The sequence below is a fragment of the Orbicella franksi genome, chromosome 9, assembly GCF_964199315.1.
Source record: "Orbicella franksi chromosome 9, jaOrbFran1.1, whole genome shotgun sequence".
Lineage (NCBI taxonomy): Eukaryota > Metazoa > Cnidaria > Anthozoa > Scleractinia > Merulinidae > Orbicella > Orbicella franksi.
Window position 1 is genome coordinate 11,944,495 of NC_138153.1, and position 26,014 is coordinate 11,970,508.

The window sequence follows — 26,014 nt, forward strand, 5'->3', positions numbered from 1 at the left end:
ACTGCAATAGAAACGAACGACTTGGCAAAACTTCGCATGTGGTCTCTAGGGGAATTTTGTTTTGTTTTGTTTTCTGTTGTGGTGGTGGTGATAGCTACATCGGTGAGAACACGAGGAGACGTGACAGGCAGGTTCAGAGTCATTACATGTGTTTGAATGTTCCACAATTCGCACCTGCATATTCCTAATGCATGGTCGCACCGATTAGCTGTCAACGAAAGAGCAGCATCCTTTACAGACCACACGTGGTTCATGAGTGTTTTTGTCTTTATGGTTGAAAAGGCTTTTGATTTGTCTAGTTTGCCAAAAGGCAATTGTGATTTATTATGACAACGATGTCAAAACAATTGAAACAATCTTTCTAAATGCGGAATACCCAGATCGTTTTCATTCCCAAACAGGGAACAGTAGTTTTCTGAAACCTTCACCTAAGGACGATAATTTGATTCCTAGTTTCCTTTTCGAAGAGCGTAACAAGATTGTCACCAAACTTCCTCACTGCAACAGAAACGAACGACTTAGCAAAACTTTCACATGTGGTCTATATCGGTGAGAACACGAGGAATGTGCACGTGCGAATTGAGGAACAGTTTCAAATACATGCAATGACTCTGAACCTGCCCATCACCTACGCGAGAACTATTTGCATTCGTTTAGCTGGCGCATACTCTGCATGGCCCAATCTTTTCGCGAGCGAAGAATCCTATAGAAGGCTTAATGATCCAACAATGGCAACCCAGCTTAAACATGGCGAAACTCTTCCTATCGGGAATTACCTAAAGCGTAAAAGTTATATGAGTAGCGGACGGCTTTTTCATCCTGAAGAAGAAATTTTGTCGGAAAAGTTTGGGTTTTTTAACTTTATAGCCATTTTTAAGACACTTTTAGCCTTTGTCATTATTCTTCTTGTAATCGTGCATTTAAAATAAAAGCAATATTGGTAAGACAGTATCCAGTTCTCGACTTTTCCATACATAACGCACAAGCTGATATCCTGTTTAAATCCCATTTTTTTCGTAGATTGGTAAAACGGAGTCCACTTATCAACTTTCACGCACAAAGCTTGCGGGTTTACGAATGGCTGGTCAAGGTCTAAAGATAGTTGAGGGTTTTTCCCAGTTCCCAATATAGCAACGTAGTTTACATTTCATCTATTTACTCTTTGGAACGTAAACTGGTGAAAGTTAAACAATGCCACACATAAGGTAGTCATGTACCTTACTGCATTAGTGGCCATAAATTTGGTTTGAAAACAACCGTCCTTTGAAAAGCCTTAGGGTTTTGATTAAATCAAACAACGCAACCTCACCACGTGAAAGTACTTATTCAAACGTGATATTATCTACCTCACCTTCAAGGATGAGCGGCTTTGTTATCAAAGAAACGTCACTTGAAGCCATTGAGATTATTAAAATTTCCGAGTAAGGGTCAAGACGGCTATATGGTTATAAATAACTCATTCTGCAACTGATAAACAAAAGACAAGTCATATCACGTATCGCTTTTACGATATATATTTTGCTTCGGGCGCCACGTGCTCCAACCAGAAATGACGTTTGCTCATGGCCAATGATGCCAGACCTAAGCGAAAGAGACTACTTAAGTTTGAGTGGAACCGTCACAGTGGCTTCACAACATTTGGGCTGTAACGTTCAGATCAGTAGTTCAGCCATGAACTTTTCTTCAGACATATCAGGCGAGTTTGTTCTGGCCATTAACAGCAGCTACTCAACAGAACATTGTACGATAAACGAGGGACCAAGACCAGTTACCATAACAATACATGCCTTTACTCTGTTGGCATCTTTGGTGGGTAACATTCTCCTTATTACTGTCTTCATGAGAATAAGAGAATCGATCCTGCTTCTTATTGCTAACATGGCCGCTTCCGACCTTCTGGTGGCAGTGTTTCTAATCCCTCGTCTAATTACCAGAGAAATCATCGGTTCTAACGCTTTCCTAGTTCATGGAAATGGAGGCACGTTTCTCTGTAAGATGTGCACTTTCCTTGCCGACATATCATTGTCGGTTTCGACTCAGAGTTTAGTATTGATTGCCGTTGAGAGATTCCTAGCGATTGTGTTTCCAATATTGTATAAGAAACTCACCGTGAAAATACGTCGTGTTCTGGTCGCCTCTGCTTGGATCATGGCTGTAGCATTTCACTCGCCATATTTTTACACGTTTCGACTGGTAGCCGCTGATCCTAAGAATCCTGACTATCAAGAATGTCAATCTCGCTGGGATCCGGCTTTCGATCACAAGTCAGCAGAACTTCGCTACATCACATTTCTATACCTTACAGTGTTGCTTATACCATTGCTTGTAATATTAGTCTTGTACATTGCAATCCTAATCAATCTTCGAAGCGACAAAATGGAGACTTATAGAAGTGACAAGGGAGTGAGACAATGGAAGGAACGCAATAGAAATTTTAAAAGGATGGCTGTAGCTACTTTAACAGCGTTTTTAATGTGCTGGGCCCTCTTCATCGTGATTTCGTTTATCAAACTCTTTTCTCCGGAGGTTGTTCCTAAATGTTATAGAAGTTTCATGGTATTGGATTACATTTCTCGCGTATTGGCGAGCTCCTACTGTGCAGTTAATCCATGCATTTGCTTCATATTCGTGCGGAGTTTTTCTCGCGAATTGAGAAATATGTGTAAAAGAAAACATCAACAGCCTGTGATAACAAGCAGAAAGTTAAGGGTACAATCCAATTTGAGCAGCCGCGGTACATGTCAGACTGAGTTAATACGGTCCTATTCTCAATCCTCGCAAACAATGACGTTACTACTGAGGATTGACAACCATCATTCTAATGTCTCCACGCCTTCCTTTGCGGCAAACAGGGCAGATTCTTCTGTCTCCACCCCTTCTCTTGCGGCAAACAGGGCTTCCCATTGTACCTGAAGAAGACTGGTTTGGCCAGCCGAAATATAGTACACTTTCAAAAAAGATCATCCTACGTTGTGTCGGTTTCTTCTTTTCCATTCTACTTTTAAAACTGATGACTCAGCAGCGTAGAAGTAATCACACTTTTTATACTATTAGGGCCTGGGACTTTCAATCGACACTAGCTCTAAAAGCAATTTACCACTATGCAGCTGGAATTGTAGAAACTCATCAGATCGATAAATGTCTTGGAGAACAAAACTTATTCGACACTTTTTTTAAAACTTACATGTATGCTTTAATTTCTTATTCCTGTCTTTAATGGTACAGATAAATTGCAGATAAATATTGCAAAGCTCGTTTCAACCACTATTCCACTCAGTTTACATTTGATGCAGCATAATATCATAATCGCCTCCAACTTAAGGCTACCTCAGTTCTTACATGTAATGAACGAGTAGAAGGTAAAGTAAAGGCAAACCTTATTTGTTGAATCATGGCTAGAACGTGGCTAGAACGTCTCAATAGGGTTTGAACCTATAACTGTCAGCTGAGATCTGACGAGTTTTTTAATCGAGATAGCTGGAATATCTGAGATCTTTAAATTTACTGATAGGCAAAAAAAAATTAGCTGAAGTTTTAACTCATGGCCGCGCACGTGGGAAGTTTGGAGGGCACGAAAAAAAAAAAAGCCTAACAATTGATTGCGGTGCAGCCGAGAGTAACTCTCGAAGTCCAAAGTGCATCACAACTCGAGGAGGGTGGCAAAGGATTTTCGCTTGACGCGTGATGGCCCCAATATTAGCCGCGTGATGTGTGATGGAGCCCAAATTGGCCGCGTGACGCACAGCGTGATGGGTGATTTGCTATTTTTCAAGCGCGTGACGCGTGATTTACTAAGTAGATTTCCGTGAGTGAACGTTCTTTGACCTTTAAGGATACCATTCATTCAAAGTAAATAAACTCTTATAAAGATGAATAAACCGTGACGGCCATGAAACCGTTTTGCGGTCTTTCCGTCCTTTCCTTGACCTTTGATGTCTTTGAACTTCGTGGTAGGTCCAAAATATCGTCACACAATAGGCATAAGTTTTAATATAGACAATAAAATTATGTAGTTAAAACTTACGCAAGGCCAGGATTCGGAGACTTAAGATCTTCAGTGTTATTTTTGTCGAGCGCGTGGCTGTGGTATTGCGTCGAACAAGTCGGACAAGAACTCCTAAATTAAAGACTCTTTGATATACAGCAAGGTGGGTGTATAATTCAACAACAACAACAATATATTTCAGTGTTCCCATATGAGTACATGGTATTGCCTATTATAATTCTTTTTATTGATATACCATCTTGCACGAGGGTTTCACGCTCAAGAAGTGTTTTTCTTCTGCGAAATGTCAAAATTCCATTCCGTCTCATTTTGTTATATAAATACATTACATTTATGCCTTGGACTTTTTTTTTCCAATGCCTATATAAACGCAAACCATCGGGAGGAAAAAATAAACAGAGAAAAAATTTTCTTCAACTGGATTTCGAACTGCATGTCGCCGTCAGTTTTACGTGACGCGTGATGGGCTAAAAAACAAATTCAATAATGCGTGATTGCCACCCTCCTCGAGGAGACACAGCTAAAAGTACGAATCAATTGATTTAAAATTTTGACAATGGAAATGGCGAAGCGAAGTTCACTTTTCTCACGTCATGAACGTGCATTCTTGCAGATTATTATGCACGCTTACGCATACCGAGTTTGATAGCGCGACTTTTCTAGCTTTGTTGTAATGATATATCTTCAAGAAATATCACCCTCTTTCATTTTGCGTCTCAAAATTATCTTCCGACACTCAACACGAACATCTGTCACAAACTGTGATTTCTCAGGGTTAAACCTATCAGTGATTTTAAATACTGAGAAACCCTCCGATGGTTTCTAAAAGGGTTCGATTTGGCCGGATAAAATCACACACACAACAACTGCAATTCAACATAGCGAACCCTGACAAGAACTGGGCGCCTGACTTTAACGCGCATTTGTTAAACCGCTGACAATACATAACAAGTGAGTTCTCAGAATTTCGTTATACCCTGTTCTCCAGATTAAACGCCACTGGCGTTTAAATCAAAACAAGCCTTTATTTCATTCGTGCACATTCTACAAGCCCAGCTTTTAAAATAGGAAAGGGTTTTTATTGACCATTTTGACAATCGTATATAACTTATCATTATGTCCCTGAGATTATTACGCCTTGTATTTATGTTCGGAGGAGCTTGTCCGCAAATCCACCTTGGAACTCCGGACCCGGCGTTTGATCGAGATAAGCTATACCTAGGTTAATTAAAAATTTCTATCTGTGTTCGCATAAAAGGATAATTTTCCTCGAAAATTATTTCTAAGATCTTTAGTGGTTCAAAAACAATTCAGAAAATGACACCCCACCAACCAGATCTCTCGACAGGTGGAGAGAATATGCAAAGAGGAGATTAAGGGAGGTCGACAAAAACGTGCTTGAAACATGATACAAAAACTGAAGTCGAATACATTTGTATAAATAAACACTGTTTCATTTTCCCAAACTTGAAGATGTAGGCTCGTTGGCTAAAAGTGAAAAAACTAAAAGCATCGAATTGTCTCGTGAAAGATCAATTTTGGACTAAACCAAACAAAAAACTGGACCGGATGATCTAGTTGCCATGATTTATAACTTGCGGTCAAAACATGACATTTGAATATTTGAAAATAAACAGGCTCTTTAATGAATGCTACTTTTAAAAGGGATACTGTACTGAATAAATTTGAAATTTTTGCGTTGCAACTTATCTAATAACGAAACTGACCAATAATTTCAAACTGAGCCCCAACTGTCTACATGGTGTCTCCTATATAATTCCTTAAATTCATTGCGTGAAGAACATGTGACGGCATATTAACGAGACAAAGCGCTTATGATAAATATATTTCTCAAATTCTCGAAAAAAAAAAAAAAACTAAGGCCCAGTTCAGACGCCGAACTTTTCATGAGCCGAACTTAATTCGAATTTGGACCGACCCAAATTATCAAAAGCACACCTGTTGATTCAGACGTCGAACTTAATTCGCCGAACTTTATTTAGTTTAAACCAAAACACATCGAAATGTCAGCGATTTTCAGGCTAAGTAAAAACTGCTTGTAAAATACGTTATAATAAGTTATGCATTAGGTTCGGCTCATGAAAAGTTCGACGTCTGAATCAAAGCCGTTCCAAAGCCGAAATTCCCGGCTGAGCTAGGCGGGAAGAACGGCTGGGCCGTTCCAAATTCAAATAGCCGTTCTTAACTGATTCAGACGCCGAACTTTTCATGTACTTGATTCAATATATTTGGTTCGGCTCATGAAAAGTTCGGCGTCTGAACTGGGCCTTAGATTAGAAAGAAAAATTAGCAAAACCCCAGGCAGGATTTTTTCCCCTTTCCTTTGTTAATTAACTTCGATCTTCACATAGAACTGAAAAGAAAGCCTGCTTTTCATGAAGGCCTTTCAGATAGTAGATTCTGAAAAGGCTATGAAGTACAAGAGGGGGGATGTTTTCAAGACTACTGTACTTTCTATGGCGCCAGCTTCTGTTACACATATCATTGGTACTACATATATTTACATTATAGTGTTACGTATTTTGTTTAAATTATAATTATAGGACTTCTCTCGCTGCTGTCGCTCGCTTCTGGATGCCTCATTGCGGCAGCAAAATAAAACACAAAAATGGGAAACAATTTGCTGTCTGCAAGTGATTATATGAAAGATCACATATTTGAACTGCGGAGAAAATATGAAGACATGATTGATCATCGCAGTTACTAGTACACAACATAAGCAGTTAACTGCTTAAGTTGTGTATAACTGCGATGATCAATCATGTCTTCAATTTCCTGTTTCTCTTTTTTTCCACCTGATATCTTCATCTAGGAGATATAAGAGTGTTAATTAAGCTGTGCGAGCAAAGAGTCTTCGTCATAATTTTCCACCTGTTAAAACCAAAATTAATACGGAAAAAAATTGACTAAAAAGTTTCCTCTTTAAATGTCATAAAACTGTTTCGTTAACAGATTGTTTCATCAACCTAATGGATTTTAGCCCAACACGAATCCGACGCATAAAAATGAAGCAAATACATGGATTCACTATACTATGACAAAACGAAAGCAGAATAGCAAACTGTCTAAATATTGTAAAACGTAGACTGCAATGTGGGATTAAACTCGAGAAGAAAAGAACGAGAAATTGAAAGGCAATAAAAGGTAGCCAGCATAATGCAAAGGCCAAACCGATCACTACAGACATCTTCAGCAGTACTCTGTTCCTTTTCTTGTGTCGTTGACTGGCAGTGGAAGTACGAAAAGACCCCATTTTGTCGTCTCGTAGTTTCAACAGCGTTATAGTCTGAAGTATGCCCACTGTTATCAGCGGCACAATCAGAACAGTAACCAGTAACGCAGTGTAGTAGCGAGTATGTGTAGACTCGTGATTGAAGGCCGGCTCCCAGTTTGTGATACAAAAAGTTTCGCCATTTATCGTATCCAAGCGGAAAGTGTAGAAATATGGAGAATGAATTGCCATCGATAAAATCCAATTGCAAAAAATGAGAAACCGTCGCTTTTTGACCGTGATTCGACGATAATGGCTTGGAAATACAACTGCCACCAACCTATCAGCGGCGACCAAAATCAAGGTCAGTGTAGACACAGCAATGGAAACATCCGTGACAAAGACACAGATCTTACAGAAGAGCGTTCCAATCCATCCATGGACTAGAAAAGCCGTCGAGCCTTTGATTTGAGCCACAATCTCACGAGGAAAGTGAACAATGGAGACCAAGAGATCTGAAGCAGCTATGTTGGCTATCAAAAGGTTCATCACCAGTTTTGATTTTAGAGAGGCGAAGATAAGCAAGGAATTCCCTGCGAGTGAGGCAATCAAAACGACACTGTATATTGAGGCGTAAATCATCATCATAGCCTTAAAATCAGTCGACAGCAAACACGTTCCATTTTGGTCCTTATGGCTCTCAGTACCGTAAGCACTGAAAGAGAGTTCTGAGCTATTGTTGACGAACTTCATTGAAACAGGAACGAGCTCCTGAAAAGAACACCAAAAATGGTCAGCGAAACTGTAATGACAAGAACAGGCTATTTTCGATTCAAAACAGCATAATTTATCATCTTGGCGTTTTTGGAATTGATTATATACCTACAGCAGGTGTGATGAAAGACGAAAGTAGCCACATTATTGGTTCAGTATCATATTATCAAGATGACCATATTTGTTTAAGGGAACTTAGCTTGAAACTATTGAACTTTTTGCTCTGGTTGATTGTTTTACTTGCACTCCTATAAAACATAGACTTGAAGAGTGGCGCACGCTAGGTTGTGCCCACTGTCGGTGGGTGAAGAACGCCTGAAATAGTATTGGTGACACGGAGGATGATGTCCGAGGACAAAAGCCCACATAGCAGGAACAAATATGGTTTGACGGCTTTAGGTAGAAAAATTAATTGCTCTGCTTGTATTCTTACATGGTGACAAACGATAACGTACACATGTCAAAACTTCGAAGGGCATACGACTCGACAATCGTGCGTACGTGAACGCAGATGCAAAATTGTTGAATGAGAATTAATGTTCTTGTCAATTTTATGTCTTAATTTGTGAACCATCCAAAACATTTTGCTAAAAGCTTTCCTGTGAATTAATATACATGAGTGTTTTAATTTTTCATAACTGCATTGTATATGTGGTTCTAGAAACGCCTATATAGGAAAAGACTCAGGAAGTGGGTAGTGTTTCCACATGAAATCATAAAAGAGTTGAGTTTTGTATTTGTATTTTGTATTTGTAGTTGATTTTTCTTAAAATAAGCCACTTGAAAGAGCGATCCGATATATTAGCAATGAGAAACAGGTCGCCTTTTCTTTGAAGCATGCGTAGTAGGACTAGTGCGGCTATTGCAAACAATTACAACAGAGCCAATAGTCCTGTTTTTAAAGTAACTTGCCTTGGTTGCCTTGGAACCGCAAGAATGCTTAGGCCTATTATTGTGAAATTTAGAGAGAGATTATCGCTGATTGCACTAACATCATCGAAAGTTTCTTTCCTCTATGCACGTTGGCATATGTTTGCTAACTGGAAGCTTGAAATTCAAATGCATGGGCCGGGGCACAGGTGCCTAGATCTCAAATATCATTCTGTCATTGTGTCTTTTCTTACCACTGACAAGAAGAGCAACGATTGGGGATACAGTTACACAACGGTATATTCTTATGGGCTTGAATTCAAAGACGGATACAGAATGGCGTTTATTACAGATCTCAGCGCTCTGACATACAAAAGAGGCAACAGAATAATTCTGCACTGTGTTTACTAGTCTGTTGGCCCTTTCACCTTCAGTTTGTGTGGCTTCTCAATCGTTTCTAGCCTTGAAAGGCTGATCTTAATTGTTCATCACTTTGACACCATCTAAGCTATACTTGTCAAATTTTGCGACGTTCCCTAATGTTTAACAGAAAACATTTTCTATCGATTGTCACGTGACTCAACGTGTCTCTGGTAACAGCGTTTCAAATTGGTGTGTTGCCAAAATTTATGGTTTTTGAACCTTAAAACCCTATTTTAGTAAGATTTTGGGATTTTATTTCGAATTAGTCTCATTTCTTGACCTTTTAAGTTTTTTGTGATTGTGTTAAACCAATTTACTTGCCCTGGCAATTCTTAAAAACTTTAAAACTCTAAGATGGTGGACCTAGGATGTTGGACATTTTAAAATGTGACGTTATTTAGGGGTGATATGATATTACGACGACACGTAATTTCGTCTCAACTAGGCACGTCAAATTAGCTTGATTGCTATTGAGGAAAATAATTTGGAAATACTGATAGCGGAGAACAAATAGCCCCTTCCTCATCCCACCCTTTAAAGCTCAAGAATTCGAAAACAATGCAGAGACTGAAAAAGAATACATTATTGTAGGATCAACTGCAATAACACTCTTTCATAGGCCAGAGGGGGATTTTTAAGCCCCGCCAACTTTGAATGCTTGTGACTTTAAAAGTACTAAGGTAATGAACTCCAAATTTGATGACCTGTCCCAAAATGTATCTTAAATAACCTGGTTTGACATGCCATGGACGTTCCTATGGCAACCGTATTTTGATTTGCGTTCTTTCCAAATTTTAAATCTCGACAATCAGAGTGCTTTACATTAAAGGCAACAAAGCCAGGAATGGTAGTAGTTTGTTATTAATTTTTCAGTTTATTTTTCGTGATTCAGACCAGACCAAAACTTTAAAAATGAACTCAAGGGTGACCATCGCGTCCCAAACGTCTCCTTTGAGTAAAGCAACATGGGATTAATATATAGATTTAGCCAAGCTTAAAGCGGAGCTCCTAGACCGGGTTGTTAAGCAAGAATTTTGATTTGAATTTTGTAACTTTGCAGTGAGGTTTTCTCTATTTTGTTTGGCCATCTGTCTTGAGTTTGAATAATCTCAAAATACACAACACAAAAGCAGTGAAAAACATTTGTATACCAGAACTACTTATACTACTGTTAACTTTAATCCTGGGTTAGCATTAACCGGCTTCCGAACAACCCGCCCTTGTTTACAAAAAGTTAACCTGATATGAGCCCGCGATCCAATAGGAAACCAGCACTTGTGAGCGGCCAACTTAAAAAAAAAGCACGACCTCAATGAGCTCTAACCTTGAGCCCGCGACATGGTCACATGATACTGGTCAGCGGATACTTTGTTTTGAATGATGTCAATTGACCATAGCATGGATGTCCAATATCAAAGAAAGAGGCTATAAATCAAGGCTGTATGTTTCTGTCAACCTTTTAGCTGGAGTATGGCCGCCATCTTGCGCGACTCCGTCGTCGTCGTCGCTGTCGTGCGTACGCGCCCACGAGCAATACCGCTAGCCATGATAACCATGAAAAAATCTATTTATGTGTTTCCTTTCCTTTCCTATATGGGTATGGGGCTCCGCTTGACGGCCCTTGGGCCCCCAGGGCTCTGCTATGACATCATATCGGCTAAGAAAAGTTTTTACTTCCTATCAAAATACATAACCGCTTTGTCGGTTTTTAATTATTTCTGTTTCTACAATATCTTTACTACGATGAAATTCGGATCCGTCCAATCTATAAGCCATTAAAAACATTAACAAGTAGTCTATACGTGTTTACAGTCTGATGACGGCCAGTTATCAACGTCAACACTGAGCTTTGAAACTCGTTTTTGTTCCAACAATTTGCAGACGTAACGAGCTATGTTACAAACGTTAACTGGATTCTTTTGTTTTTTACGTTCAAGTGGCTGCAATTATTTCTGACGAATAAGTGACTCTTGTTCCCTCCACAAACAATACCCTATCGAGCGACACACCTAAAAACTTCAACTTCCGAAATGAGCGGACAGACATACTTCCTTTTTTATCTACGTTTTTTCCCCCAAAAAGCGTCGGCAATGACCATGTGACAAGCAGATTTCCCAAACACTAAAATGGCTACAGACTTCGAGGCACCAGTAGTAATGGACGCTCATATGAGCGGTAACCAATCAGGAGCCGAGAAAGACAATAGGCTATTGTTTGGAGAACAATGGATACTATTGTTCTCCAAATCCAAGATGGCGCCTTGAAAAATCGGACCAATCAGGAGCCGAATTAAGAATTCAAGAAAGCGGCACCCACGAAAGTCGGCCATGTTGGAGAACAGCCCACCCAGCCTCGACGGAGGGCTGGGATCGGTCTCACGGATTTCCATGGCGACACAAATCACGCCAGGGTCACGCAAAAAATGTCATGCAACTTCAAAATCGATACTTACAGTGTCCTGTGGTCCTAAATGACAGTGGTTCGTCCGACAAGTGGCCATGATGAAGACTGAGAGACTTGGGTCCGAGTTCTGACTATAAGGAGGCTATTCGAAAGCATCATGGGACGATGACATCAACGGGAACCAATCAAAGGAAAGAAATCAGAATGAATTAAAGTACTTACAGTGGTTGGCTTCCCCAGTCCCCCTCTCTTAAAGAAAGCACTAAACCCCGAGCGTGTCGATAAGTGAGGCACTCCCCTAGGTATTTCTAGGTAGAGATGAAAAAAGGAAGGAGGTACCCCCGAAAGTCAATGATCACACAGAATTGAAAACGAAAAAACTATTTTTAATCACTGAACAAGAGGTAGCAAATCCCAGTAACGTACTTGTTTTCCCTTGATCTCTTCCATTACGAAAGCAGAAGTTTGCGCTCAATACACATCCGAGGATTTAGAGTGAAGTGACGGGTCTGACACTTATGTACCTTTCTATTCGTTCCAAAGCATCCTGGGACGGTGACCTCATCGCGAACCAATCCTAGACTTGCCCCACTCCCTTCGCAGTCGAAGGGGTAAAAAATAGGGGTGCGGGGGTACTCCCCGTTCCAAAGCATCGTGGGACGGTAACCTCATCGGGGAACCCAATCCTAGACTTGTCCCACTCCCTTCTCGGCCGAAGGGGTAAAATAGGGATGAGGGGGTACTCCCTCTTAGCCTGCTATATATAACCTTCACACGTTTTGAAAGGGAGCAAACAAAGTTGTTGACTTACGAAATGGAAGTTAGAAGAAGTTGAAGACTACTAGGATTGACCCCCGAAGTAGATGAGTTCAAGGACAAATGTTTTATCTGTCAAGGCGACCTTGTCATTGACTCCTTGACTCGATGAAGTGCGAAAACTTATTGCTGTGGAAAATTTTTGCACAAGAGATGTTTGCGACAGGAGTTACAATATTCAGATAAGTGCGGACATTGCAAAACCTCAAATCCTCGGGGAATGAAGATGAGGAGCAACTTTCACCTTGGGAGGAGGTGGTACGCGCGAGGATTACCAACGCAACGAATGCCATCAATAGGTATCGGCAAGGGGGACGGCCTTATGATATTCACAATCGTAATATTGTTTCGTGGAGGACCTTGCCGTACCATGTGAATATTTCCATCTGGTTTTAAATTTTACAGTTGGTTTTCAGATGACGTCACTAAAATTTGAACTACAAAACTATTGATCTTCCTGAGATTTTACTTAAATGATGTATAAGAGCAGCTGAAAACTAATATTTATACAATTTTTTGCTCCGAATGGGTTTTTGGTTTTGTGATACACTACCCTTGAATTTCTAAGCCTTTGCGTGACGCGGAATTTACATGACGGCCTAGAGAGCTGTCATGATGGTTAAAAAAGTGACTTATTTCCGGGAACTTGGCCATCTGAACAGCTCAGGTCTTAGAAAAAGTATTATTTTAATGTTTTACAGTTCCTCGAGGGATAAATTCACGCTTTTGTAGCAAAACTCAGTGACAGATGTTTCTGTTGGTTTCCGGCCGCACATATGTTGGTGCCCATACGGATGGACACCAGCATGGCGTCTCCATACAAATCTCTATAAATTTGGGTAAAATATTTCTCCGCATATCTCGCATAAGAAAAATTGCTGTGACCAGAGTTTTGGCGAGAGTCTTTGCATATTTACCTTCTTTCAGTTTCCAGATTCTGAACTTTATCTATTGACCGGTTTTGATTTTTATTTTGATCTATTTTGAATTGCGTAACACTGAAAACCAGCAATGCAAGACACCATCTTCGTGCAGCAAAGGCGAAACGCTACCCTGTACATTCATGCCTATGTCAACTTGCCGTGGATGACCATTACGCAATCAATAAGACAGACAGTGTATGGAATGTTCAGTAGAAACATCCCCACGGAATTAATGCTCTGCGTACGCGAAGTAAAGTTTAAGTTATTGTTCCTGTCGTGGCTGCACTACGACGCTGAGGATGAAGTGATCATTAACAGATTAACTCTTCAGTCATCTTTTTCACCCCACCCCCCCCCCCCCCCTCCATTTACCCTGAAAGCACAGCTTGGGTGTGACGTGTAATTGTTATTGTAAATTAAAAAACTCGTAAAAAAAAACAAAACAAAAAACAAAAACAAAGCGTCTGAGTCTATAACGTTTATTGAATAATGATAATAAAAATAATAACATGAACTCCGAAAGAGAATAGGCCCTTTGCAAGATCCAGTCACATGGTACAAAATAACACATGCCAGTGAGCAAGTTGCGTAGTGGGACTTCCAAAACAAAGGCAGGTCCAGGTGGACTGGTACGAGTTGCATTGTTTTGGAAGTCCCACTGTGCAACTTGCTCACCAGCATGTGTGATTTTGTACCATGTGACCGGATCGTGCAAAGGGCCTATTGATTGCAATTTTAACTCTTTAAGTCTTAACCGTCGGTATTCCACAAAGTGTTGGGAACTAAACTCGTTTCCAGTTTTACAGACTCTTGCTCCCTGGCCCCAAAACGCACGATATTCTGCCCTAGTTTTCTTTGCTTTTGGTCATGAAGTCTTTACCTGATCCGTTCCTTATTCTTGGCATAATAACTTCTCCAATATTCGTTGATCCGCTCCCTGTTGTTTTTTACAGTATTGTCTTCGGTAATTTCTGATGTGCTCCTTGTTCCGTTGACAATAGGCTCTCTGGCTGCTGGCGAGTCGTTCCTTGTTGCTTTCATACCATCTTTTACGACACCACCACCACCGCATCCACCGTCACCACCACCACCTACACCACTACCACCACATTCACCACCACCACATCCACCACCACCGCCACCACCATCACCACCACATCCATCACCAACACCACCACCACCACATTTATCACCACATTCACCACCACCACACCTACCACCACCGCCACCACCACCACCACCACATTTACCACTACCACCTACACCACCACTACCACATTCACCACCACCACATTTACCACCACCACATTCACCACCACCACATCCACCACCAACACCACCACATTTACCACCACCATATCTACCACCACCACCACCACATCCACCATCACAACCACCACATACACCACCACCACAACCTCCTATACCACCACCCCATTCACCACCACTGCCACATCCACCACATTCACCACCACCGTTACATCCACCACCTACAACACCACCACCACCACTATCTACACCACCGCCACCACTGCCGCCACCACCTTCACCATACTCATCAACTCCATCATTAATCATGTATAAAAATAAGGATTAAATTGCCTCAATTCATTTTGAGTCAAACTAGCAAGGAGTCATGTCCCTTTATTGTCGATATTGTCATAGACTATTCTCTCGTGCAGACAGTAGAATTCGTCACGAGAAACATAGTTGTTAAAGCAGTGGATCAGAAAAAACACGAGAAGATGTCCCAAATATCACATTTCCTACCGAAAAGCACCATGTGATCCCTAGTAGAATAGAAATGGGAGAACCGTTTCGGTTCAAGACACCCTCCAGTATTTTGATCGTGGGCCCTTCTGGTAGTGTTTTACCGAATCGTTATTCTTGGATCACTTGGAAGAATTGTTTGTAAACTCTCCCCCTACGATTCATTATTGTTACGGTGCGTGGCAAGACGGATTTAGAGACATGGAAGACGCTGGTGTGCAATTTCAAGAAGGGATTCCAGAGTCAGACCATCCCAAGTCATGGTTTAATTTCCGAAGAGTGGATTACTCGTATTAGACGATCTGATGACAGAGGAGGTGACGACAAAGCGTTGCTAGACTTATTCACCAAACACTCTCATCATCAAAATATCACCGTGTTGTACTTGTGCCAAGACATGTTTCCACCAGCGAAATACGCCAAGAGTATTTCCAGGAACGCCCACTACATCGTAGCCTTCAAAAATCCAATAGATCAATTGAGGATAAAGAATTTACTGCTTGGAGCTTTTCCCACTTGCTGGCAAGACATGATGGGCGCCTATCAAAGAGTGACCGAACGACCGTTTGGGTACACGGTCCTGGATTTATATCCCGCCAGTGATGACAGGAAACGCGTGTTTAGTCACCTCCTGACACACGAAGGATACCCGCGCTGGCACCGAAGAAAGAGAGAGGATGTCTGATCATTGCCCAAAATGGTATTTTAAACATCAGTTTAATCGACTCTATTGGCCCTATGGAAGATAACAATGATGAGAACGTAGAAGAGGAAGAGGAGGTGGAAGAAGAGGAGCCTGAGGAGGAACAGGAAGAAGAGGAGGATAGTAGCAGCTCCGAAAAGGAAGAAGAAGCCGACGACGATGAACCAGATCCGTGGAGTCCGTTACCTCAAAACGTCGGGGAAGATCTCAAAGAACCCTACCTGAAAGAAGTCAGCAGTTCCTGGATAAAGGAAAATCCCAAAGCTATGCCGAAAATGTTGCTTTCAATGCCCTGTTACCTGTAAGTAAAAGAAGACTACGAAGGACTTACTTAGAGCGTCTGAAATGGTCTCACCGTATCAAACACGCGCAATACACCGTAGAGTCATGAAGACTCTTCGACGCTTTATTGAGCAAGACGACATGGATTTTGACGAAGCGGCCGAGTCGGCAGTGCAAAACGGAAATTCCTGTTAAACAGACTAATGCGGAAGAAGTTACTTCCCGACGATGATGACGAAGAGGAGGTAGAAGAAGAGGTTGAGACCTGAATTAGCCATGTGCCCCTAATAAGAGTGTGTGATTCTAGGGTTTTAGTCATTATTTGTAAGACGCCACACATGCAAGATGAATTGCTCCAATCAACTGTCAGGGAAAGACCAGAGGGTTGTCTGGGCCTAGCACAAAAAATATTATGCCAAGAACAGACAGCGAATCCTGGCCCAACAAAAGAGATATCGTGCAGAGAACGTCAAGATTCTCAAAACCCGTCGTAAAAGATGGTATGAAAACAATAACGAACGACTCGCCAGCAGCTAGAGAGCCTATTGTCAATGGAACAAGGAGCACATCAGAAATTACCGAAGACAATACTGTAAAAAACAACAGGGAACGGATCAACGAATATTGGAGAAGTTATTATGCCAAGAATAAGGAACGGATCAGGTAAAGACTTCATGACCAAAAGCAAAGAAAACTAGGGCAGAATATCGTGCGTTTTGGGGCCAGGGAGCAAGAGTCTGTGAAACTGGAAACGAGTTTACTTCCCGACACTTTGTGGAATACCGACGGTCAAGACTTAAAGAGTTAAAATTGTAATCAATTTTCTTTCGGAGTTCATGTTATTATTTTTATTATCATTATTCAATAAACGTTATAAAGACTCAGACTCTTTGTTTTTGTTTTTTGTTTTTGTTTTGTTTTGTTTTTAGGAGTTTTTGGAGTTACAATAAAAGTTACACGTTACACCCTAGCTGTGTCTTCAGGGTAAATGGGGCGGGGGGAGGGGGTGAAAAAGATGACTGAGGGGTTAATCTGTTGATAATAACTTTATCCTCAGCGTCGTAGTGCAGCCACGACAGGAACAATAACCTAAACTTTACTTCGCGTACGCAGAGCATTACTTCCGTGGGGATGTTTGTACTGAACCATCTGTCTTATTGATTGCGTAATGGTCATCCATGGCAAGTTGACATAGGCATGGATGTACAGGGTAGCGTTTCGCCTTTGCTGCACGAAGATGGTGAGTCTTGCATAAAATTTAAACCAGATGGAAATATTCACATGGTACGGCAAGGTCCTCCACGAAACAATATTACGATTGTGAATATCATAAGGCCGTCCCCCTTGCCGATACTTATTGATGGCATTCGTTGCGTTGGTAATCCTCTCGCGTACCACCTCCTCCCAAGGTGAAAGTTGTTCCTCATCTTCATTCCCCGAGGATTTGAGGTTTTGCAATGTCCGCACTTATCTGAGTATTGTAACTCCTGCCGCAAACATCTCTTGTGCAAAAATTTTCCACAGCATAAGTTTTCGCACTTCATCGAGTCAAGGAGTCAATGACAAGGTCGCCTTGACAGATGAAACATTTGTCCTTGAACTCATCTACTTCGAGGGTCAATCCTAGTAGTCTTCAACTTCTTCTAACTTCCATTTCGTAAGTCAACAACTTTGTTTGCTCCCTTTCAAAACGTGTGAAGGTTTTATATAGCAGACTAAGAGGGAGTACCCCCTCATCCCTATTTTACCCCTTCGGCCGAGAAGGGAGTGGGACAAGTCTAGGATTGAGTTCCCCGATGAGGTTACCGTCCCAAGATGCTTTGGAACGGGGAGTACCCCCAGACCCCTATTTTTTACCCCTTCGACTGCGAAGGGAGTGGGGCAAGTCTAGGATTGGTTCGCGATGAGGTCACCGTCCCAGGATGCTTTGGAACGAATAGAAAGGTACATAAGTGTCATCCGAGACCTGTCACTTCACTCTAAATCCTCGGATGTGTATTGAGCGCAAACTTCTGCTTTCGTAATGGAAGAGATTAAGGGAAAACAAGTACGTTACTTTGATTTGTTACCTCTTGTTCAGTGATTAAAAATAGTTTTTTCGTTTTCAATTCTGTGTGATCATTGACTTTCGGGGGTACCTCCTTCCTTTTTCAATCTCTACCGAGAAATACCTCGGGGAGTGCCCCACTTATCGACACGCTCGGGGTTTAGTGCTCTCTTTAAGAGAGGGGGACTGGGAAAGCCAACCACTGTAAGTACTTTAATTCATTCTGATTTCTTTCCTTTGATTGGTTCCCGTTGATGTCATCGTCCCATGATGCTTTCGAATAGCCTCCTTACAGACAGAACTCGGACCCAAGTCTCTCAGTCTTCATCATGGCCACTTGTCGGACGAACCTCTGTCATTTAGGACCACAGGACACTGTAAGTATCGATTTTGAAGTTGCATGACATTTTTTTGCGTGACCCTGGCGTGATTTGTGTCGCCATGGAAATCCGTGAGACCGATCCCAGTCCTCCGTCGAGGCTGGGTGGGTTGTTTTCCAACATGGCCGACTTTCGTGGGTGCCGCCATCTTGAATTCTTCCTGATTGGTCCGATTTTTCAAGGCGCCATCTTGGATTTGGAGAACAATAGTATCCATTGTTCTCCAAACAATAGCCTATTGTCTTTCTCGGCTCCTGATTGGTTACCGCTGATATGAGCGTCCATTACTAGTGGCACCTACTGGAATTCATCAGTCTCGAATCAGTCTTTCAGTTGTTTGTTTCTTTCAAGCTCAAGTCTCAATTTTAAGTGAAACTGTTTACCTTCAATGTCTTCTCTTTAAGTTTCTTTGTTATCAAATCGAATAAAATCTTATCAATGGTACCTACAGCATATGGCCAGCAGTATAGCATTACCTGACAGTGTTTTAATTAAATAAATTAGCTTTTGGTTGAGGAGGTCAAGGACGGCATTACCCAAAATCAGCACCAATCTTCTTTTTGAGGTAGGATGTGTTAGTTAATCTCTCTACTATTACAGGTTCCTTAACTTTTAGATGTCTTGCTTGGAACACTCCATTTAAAACGTAACAAAGAAAGCTGCTGATACCATTGTTAAAACACCACAACAATATCAACAACAAAATCAATTTATTTAGGTATTTCCATAGCAATAAATGGCATTACCTATTTAAGCTAATGAAAGAAAAATTCAAGTCTAGGCTAGGGACATTGTTTGGAAAACGAAAGCAGCAGTGGATCGACGTACAGTAGAACCCATGCCGTTAATTAACGAGGAACAAGACTTTAGCGTTAATATCTAACTCATCAAAGTACTACATTTGTTAGTTATTTCAATAAAGAACTTTAAACGTAAATTTTCATATAACTGGCATGAGAAAAGAAAGTGCAGTTCATTTTAACATTATTTGAATAGCAGAAAGAGCAGATTCTCTAATTAATGGAAGTCTTCAGTGTTGTGTGTCTACCCGTTTAAATAGGTAATTTATGATTCCCTAATCAAAATTTATAATAAAATGACAATAAAACTTCATGCACGAGAATTTGAAAAGCGATAAAAATATCTAAATATGCGAGTGTTAGACGTTTCGATTTCTCTGAGATCAATTTCAAGTTTTAAAGGGTGATTAAAGGTTTTCCACATATGGTTAAATTGAAGACATGGGAATTTGAAAAGCGATAAAAAATATGTAAATATGCACGCAGCACTATAATAAAACTAGTTGGGTTAACCTAACCAATACAGGTAAAAGTATACTGAAATGCTCCCATCGCTTTCGATTCACAAAAATCAAATTCTACGGGCAATTTCTGTACGAGCTAAGAGGGACTTAAATATAATTTTAGCACTGTTTTGATACAGACTTGATAGTTCCCCATTTAAACGTCGTAAAACTGTTTCCTTACGAGACTGTCTCATCGACCATCTTAATTTTAGCCCAGAACGAATCCGGTGCATAAAAATGAAGCAAATACATGGATTCACTATGCAATGACACAACGAAAAAAGAATGGCAAACTGAGTAAATATTGTAAAACCTAAACTACAATTTGGAATTGAACTCGGAAAGAAAAGAAGAATAAACTGAAAAGCAATAAAAGGTAGCCAGCACAATGCAAAAGCCAAAGCGATCACTACAGACATCTTCAGCAGATTTTTGTTCTTTTTCTTGCGTCGCTGAGTAGCGGTAGTGGAACGAGCAGACCCCATTTTGTGTTTTCGTAGTTTCAACAGGATTATAGTCTGAAGTATGCACACTGTTATCAGCGGCACAATCAGAACAGTAACTAGTAACGCAGTGTAGTAGCGGGTATGTGTTGACTTATGATTGAAGGCCGGCCCCCAGTTTGAGACGCATACAACATTACCATTTTCTGTTTCCAAACGGAAAGTGTAGAAATATGGAGAATGAATTGCCATCGCTAAAATCCAAGTAAGGAAGATGAGAAACCGTCGTTTAATGACAGTGATTCGGCGGCGATATTGGTCTGGAAATACAACTGCCACCAATCTGTCAGCGGTGATTAGAACCAAGGACAGTGTGGACACCGCAATGGTAACGTCAGCAGTGAAGTTGCAGGTCTTACAGAGGACATGTCCAATCCGTCCATGGACTAAAAAAACCGTCGAGCCTTTGATTTGAGACACAATCTCACGAGGGAAGTGAAATATGGAGTATAAGAGATCTGAAGCAGCTACGTTGGCTATCAACAGATTCATTGTGATATTTGATTTCAGAGAGGCGAAGATAAGCAGGGAATTCCCCGCGAGTGAAGCAATCAAAAGTACACTGTATATAGAAGCGGAAGTTCTCATGACGGCCACAAGATCAATCGACAGCCAACACGTTCCGTTTTGCTCAGGACTGAGAGAGAATTCTGAGCTGTTGTTGACGATCATCGTTATTGAAACAGGAACACAATCTGGGGAAAAAACAAACTGATGATTAACATACCTGTGAGAAGGATTGACTATTTGGCTTCAAAGCAGCATAATTTATCATATTTCATAAAATAACTGACATACTACGCGCTCTGATTGGTCAAAAAACCTCTCACTAATTGTACCGATAAACACATGGTTTCCGATACGCAGCACTACTTGAGAACTAGAGAACTCAGAGCACTAGTGAAAACATATGCTGTATATATTTTTTTTTCGCCTGAGATATCAATAACACGAATATCTTTGAATTCAACTTATACATAGAAATTTGTAAGAAAAGCAGGACCAGAATTTGAATGTTATATAATGCTTGATCTTTTTCAATTTACATGGCTAAAATTTTTACGCCGATTTTGTTCGCGCTTGACTTTAAAAGAAAGTAATAAGCGCTTTCAGTGCTTTCCAAGGTCTGTGGAGAACGCAGTTCAGACTACAGCTGGGCTTAAATGATGAATTCGGGTGGCTAAAAAAGGAAGTAAAATATTTCTTTTGAGTTACCATTAAGCTTAACAGTACTTTTAAGTTTAAGCTTAAATCAAATCCATGAATGCATAACACGATAAATGAATTTAGCCGGCCCAAGTAATGGTTATCATTCAGCAAAATACGGCGAAACACGGACTTCGTATCCTTTAATATAAGCAAATTAATTCGGAATAAATTTCAGCAGCAACTTTTCTAGCACTAACGTATCCTTCATTCCATTCGCAAACTTTTGGAAGTTGTCATTGAATCACTTCCCCAAGCGCATGAACTTTGTACTACTTGCAAACTTTTCGCAGAGTCTGTTACTTTCGTGATACTGATTCCGGCTACATATTCCTGCATTTGCCCGTCAAATTCCTTTTGAACTGATTAATACTCTCTCTGTCTTTCAGCAATAAACTTTTCCTTTCCTTTCCTTTCCTAGAATATTTATAGCGCTAAATGTCTTCGCGGCTTTGCTCTGCGGATTTTGTGCTGTGTTTTCATTCTGTCATTGATTTTCCTGCGTCATATGACGAATTTGTTGAGAATAAACAACTTGATCACGAAAGTAAAATAAATTTTCTTTTCTTTGGCAAACATTTTCCATAGCTGCTGTTCTTAAAAGCAATACACCACACTTTATATGGGTTTGTGGGGGTAAGAACCCTTGGGATGTTGGGAGAACACTCAAAACGCGTTCAAACACGTTTGTAAATCACTCGCCTAAAGGCTCGTGATTTGCCAACTTTTCTCGTCTTCTCCCAACATCGCGCGTGGGTCATTATCCCTCGAAACCTATAGAAAGTGTGGTCTATTGGTTAAATATAGTTTGCTCTGTGAGCGGGCAAGATGAACCAAATCCTGCGCTGTAATTGGCTACCCGAGCGGGCAAGATAGAGCTACAAAGGCTGAAAATATTCTTGTGAATATTCATGGATGATTGAGTATGACATTTCTGTTTTCGAATGTATTTGGTGCCTGGAAAGTTTAAAAGTAATTTGGGGGCCAGCCTACAGGCATTAAAACCTGGTATGACGCGCATAACTTCTTGCAGAAATGTTATTAACATTGAACATACGGCTAGTGCTGCTTTTGGTGCTTTTTGGCTAGTTTTGCCGTTCACAGAAAGGAAGAATTTCATTCGGTTTAGTTAAAAACATTTAATTGTATTATATTTTTAAATTATCAATACACAAAATTATATTTTTATCAAGACCTCAGTCTCTGGTTTATTCAAATTTCGGCCTCAATATATTCTTATAGAATGTATTCTTATATAAAACAAAGGGTGTAATTAAAAGGATTAATTAAAAATGATTATTTACAGTTCTAGTCGAAAGAAAAAGAAAAATATCAAGACCCATTCGTTATAAGCAACTCTAAATAAAAATGTCTTCAATTTGGACTTGAAACGTTCAAAATTGCCCTCGCCCTTATTGCTCTTCGGCAGTTTATTCTAGAGGGATGGCGCAGTGGCAGTAAAAGCTCTGTCGCCAAGTGTCTTCTTCATTAAGGATGGAGGTACTTGCAAAAGTTCAGGATTAGAGCGAAGACCATACGTGGAAAAATTCCTGACCTAAATAAGATTACAAACGTGGTAAGGTACTTGCCCATGTATGACCTTAAAAGTCATTAAACTCTTAAAATCAATTCGCAGTTTAACTAGTGCCAATGAAAGAGGTAAAACACGTGAGTTGCATGCCTAAAGCGCGGAGTTAAACAAATTAATTAACCTAGCAGCTGCATTTTGCGCGTTGCAGCTTATTGATATGAATAGTCGGTAAACCATAGAGAAGACTGTTGCAGTAATCAATGACTCCCATTATGAAGGCTTGCACCAGCACCTTGGTAAACTCCATCGTAAGAAACTTCCTGATGCGTCTTATATTATGTGCAGATGATAAAAAGCAGCTTTACGTGTCTAAGCAGTGTGCGTCACTGAGGCTGGTATCAAAGCAAGCTCCAAGGTTTCAACAGGAACAACGCTCACATCACCGACCAATAGCTTCTCGATATAAACTTTTCTGAGCTGTTGGCGTGTACCAATTATTAAGAATTCAGTTTTTCGTCATCCAACTTTAACTTATCAGTGAACATCCATGCTCAGATTCTCCTTATGCAGAGTTCCATGGCTTCAATTGCTTCGGATTGACTTGATGAAGTGTTAGGCGTGAAGCCCAACTAGAGGTGTGTATCGTCTGCTATCTTGCCTGCTCGTGACTACTCGCCGTGTCCAGCAAGAAAAATTTACCGAAAGCCAAAGATAAATCCTTTTTTGGGCAAGCTTGTTCGGCTGGATAATGGCCTCGTTTTTTGTGAGTTTATGGACCGAGACGGAGTCGAAGTCCTTAAGCACGAAATAAAACTTTGCCAATATCCAGCCATCTTGCCCTCACGCCTGGTCAATAACTCACATATCCTGGCGGCTTTTTGAATAGATTATTTACGGCACGTATGGTGCCTCAAGTACAAAAGGCAGCGCATGATTGGTTGCTATATTTTGGAACAACAAAAATTCCTATTCTGGTTGGTGACGTTCATTTGAGGTGCGTTTAGAGTTAGACGTCATGGCATACATGCACTTAAAAATATTTAGAATTCTGGAAAAGCTTCCATACAAGCAACGAATGTTGTGTCAAATCTGGTCAGGTGGAACCTATGATTACATGTATGATGCCGTGTAATTTGTAACATCTTCATGGGATGAATTTCTCCCCTTTTTATTTAAATCATTATTTACTAGTTTAGACATCATTGCGTGTATTACGAGGATGATTTCAGGCAGTGAATCGCTCGCAATTTAATCAATTTAAATAAAAGATTAAGAACAATCGTTCTAATGTCACTAGGCCTTCTCTTCCTGCAAACGGGGCTACTTTTTAAAATTGATGGCTCAGCATCGTAGATCATCGAAGTGGTGATCACACTTTTTAGACTGTTATTGACCTGACACCAGCTCTAAAAGCAATTTAATTACCATGAGCTGGAATTTTAGAATCTCATCAGATGGACAAATGTCTTGGCGAACAATACTTATCCGACACTGTTTTAAAACTAACATGTAAAGTATGCTTTCATTACTTATTCCTGTCTTTAATGGATGCAGATAAATTGCAGGTGTTTTAATAAATATTGCGAAGCTTTTTAAAATCACTATTCCTCTCAGCTTACATTTGATGCACCATAATATCGTAATCGCCTTCAACTTAAGGGTGCCTCAGTTTTTACATGTAATAAACGACGAGAAGGTAAAGTGAAGGTAAACCGTAGTTGGTGAATCATTGAATTTTTCTACCGTGGCTAGAATGTCTCGATAGGGTTTCAACCGATAACTGTCCGCTGAGATCTGACGCGTTTTTTTAATCTAGATAGCTGGGATCTTTAAATTTACTGATAGGCAAAAAAAAATGGCTGAAATTTCAAATCATGACCGCGAAAACGCCGAAAATGCAATTGAAAATAACCTCAATATCCCCGCCATCTAGACACCATTCCCTTAGTTTTAAGCTGAGTTCTACTTATCAATCGATTCATGCCTTACCATGCACCGTCGAAGTTTGAAGAGCACGAAAAAAGCCTAAGAATTGATCGTGGTGCAGCCGAAAGTAACTCTAGCCTCTTGAGAGCTCTCCAAAGTCCAAAGTGCATCACAACTCGAGGAGGCACGACTAAAAGTATGAACTGAATCAATTGATTAAAAACATCGACAATGGATCGAGATAAGCTATACGTAAGTTAATTAAACTGCACAAAATGTATATCAGTGTACAAATAAAAAGATAATTGACCCCGAAAATTACTTTTAAAATCTTTAGTGGTTCAAAAATTCTCAGAAAGTGACACCACACCAACCAGATCTCTCGACAAGTTGAGACGATACGCAGAGAAAATATTACACCAGGGCGATAAAGGGTGCATGAAACATGATGCAGAAACAGAAATCAAATATATTTATATATAAATAAACACCGGTTTATTTTCACAAACTTGAAGACGTACCAACGTTGGCTGAAGTCAGAAAGCCTGCTAAAAGCTGTATTTCAAGCATCTCGCATTGTCCTGGGAGAGGTCAATTTTTGGAATGAAACAAAAACAAACTGAGACCACAGCAGATGGTCTAATTTATGCTGAACTTGCGGTCAAAACATCACATTGAATATGATGAATATTTGAATATAAACAGTCTTTTTAATGAATGTTACCTTGAAAAGGTAAACTGAATAACTTTGAAATTTTTGTATTGCACGTTATCGAATAACGAAACTGAGCAATAATTTCAAACTACTGAGTCCCAGCTAACTACTGTGTAATATAGTTCATTACATGAACGAAGGCATACCAACAAAACAAATCGCTTTTGACAAATATATTTCTCAAATTCTCAAAAAGAA

General features: G+C 40.3%; 3 protein-coding genes and 1 pseudogene across 3 annotated transcripts in view; 2 read left to right on the forward strand and 2 right to left on the reverse strand.

The window, feature by feature from the left end:
* The first annotated feature begins 1,414 nt into the window (after positions 1 to 1,414).
* Positions 1,415 to 3,286, forward strand: LOC145497482 (prokineticin receptor 2-like). Its single transcript, XM_081477286.1, has one exon. It carries the CDS (start codon positions 1,570 to 1,572, stop codon positions 2,911 to 2,913), a length of 1,344 nt encoding a protein of 447 aa, XP_081333412.1. The 5' UTR covers positions 1,415 to 1,569; the 3' UTR covers positions 2,914 to 3,286.
* Positions 3,287 to 6,300: 3,014 nt separating this feature from the next.
* Positions 6,301 to 7,991, reverse strand: LOC145496584 (QRFP-like peptide receptor). Its single transcript, XM_081476290.1, has one exon. The coding sequence runs from the start codon at positions 7,989 to 7,991 to the stop codon at positions 6,957 to 6,959; it is 1,035 nt and encodes a 344-aa protein (XP_081332416.1). The 3' UTR covers positions 6,301 to 6,956.
* Positions 7,992 to 15,505: 7,514 nt separating this feature from the next.
* On the forward strand, positions 15,506 to 16,719 carry LOC145497528 (uncharacterized; annotated as a pseudogene).
* Positions 16,720 to 19,755: 3,036 nt separating this feature from the next.
* Positions 19,756 to 26,014, reverse strand: part of LOC145496583 (neuropeptide Y receptor type 1-like) — a 36,049-nt gene continuing 29,790 nt past the window's right edge. The window contains exon 2 of the mRNA XM_081476289.1: positions 19,756 to 21,133. Within this exon, the coding sequence (XP_081332415.1) occupies positions 20,001 to 21,110 (1,110 nt within the window). The 5' untranslated portion in view covers positions 21,111 to 21,133 and the 3' untranslated portion in view covers positions 19,756 to 20,000. The remainder of the gene's footprint in view (positions 21,134 to 26,014) is intronic.

What these genes read in the sequence shown, in the direction of transcription:
- LOC145496584 (XM_081476290.1), bottom strand. Translation starts at nt 7,991, where the DNA reads ATGAAGTTCGTCAACAATAGCTCAGAACTCTCTTTCAGTGCTTACGGT.
- LOC145497482 (XM_081477286.1), top strand. Translation starts at nt 1,570, where the DNA reads ATGATGCCAGACCTAAGCGAAAGAGACTACTTAAGTTTGAGTGGAACC.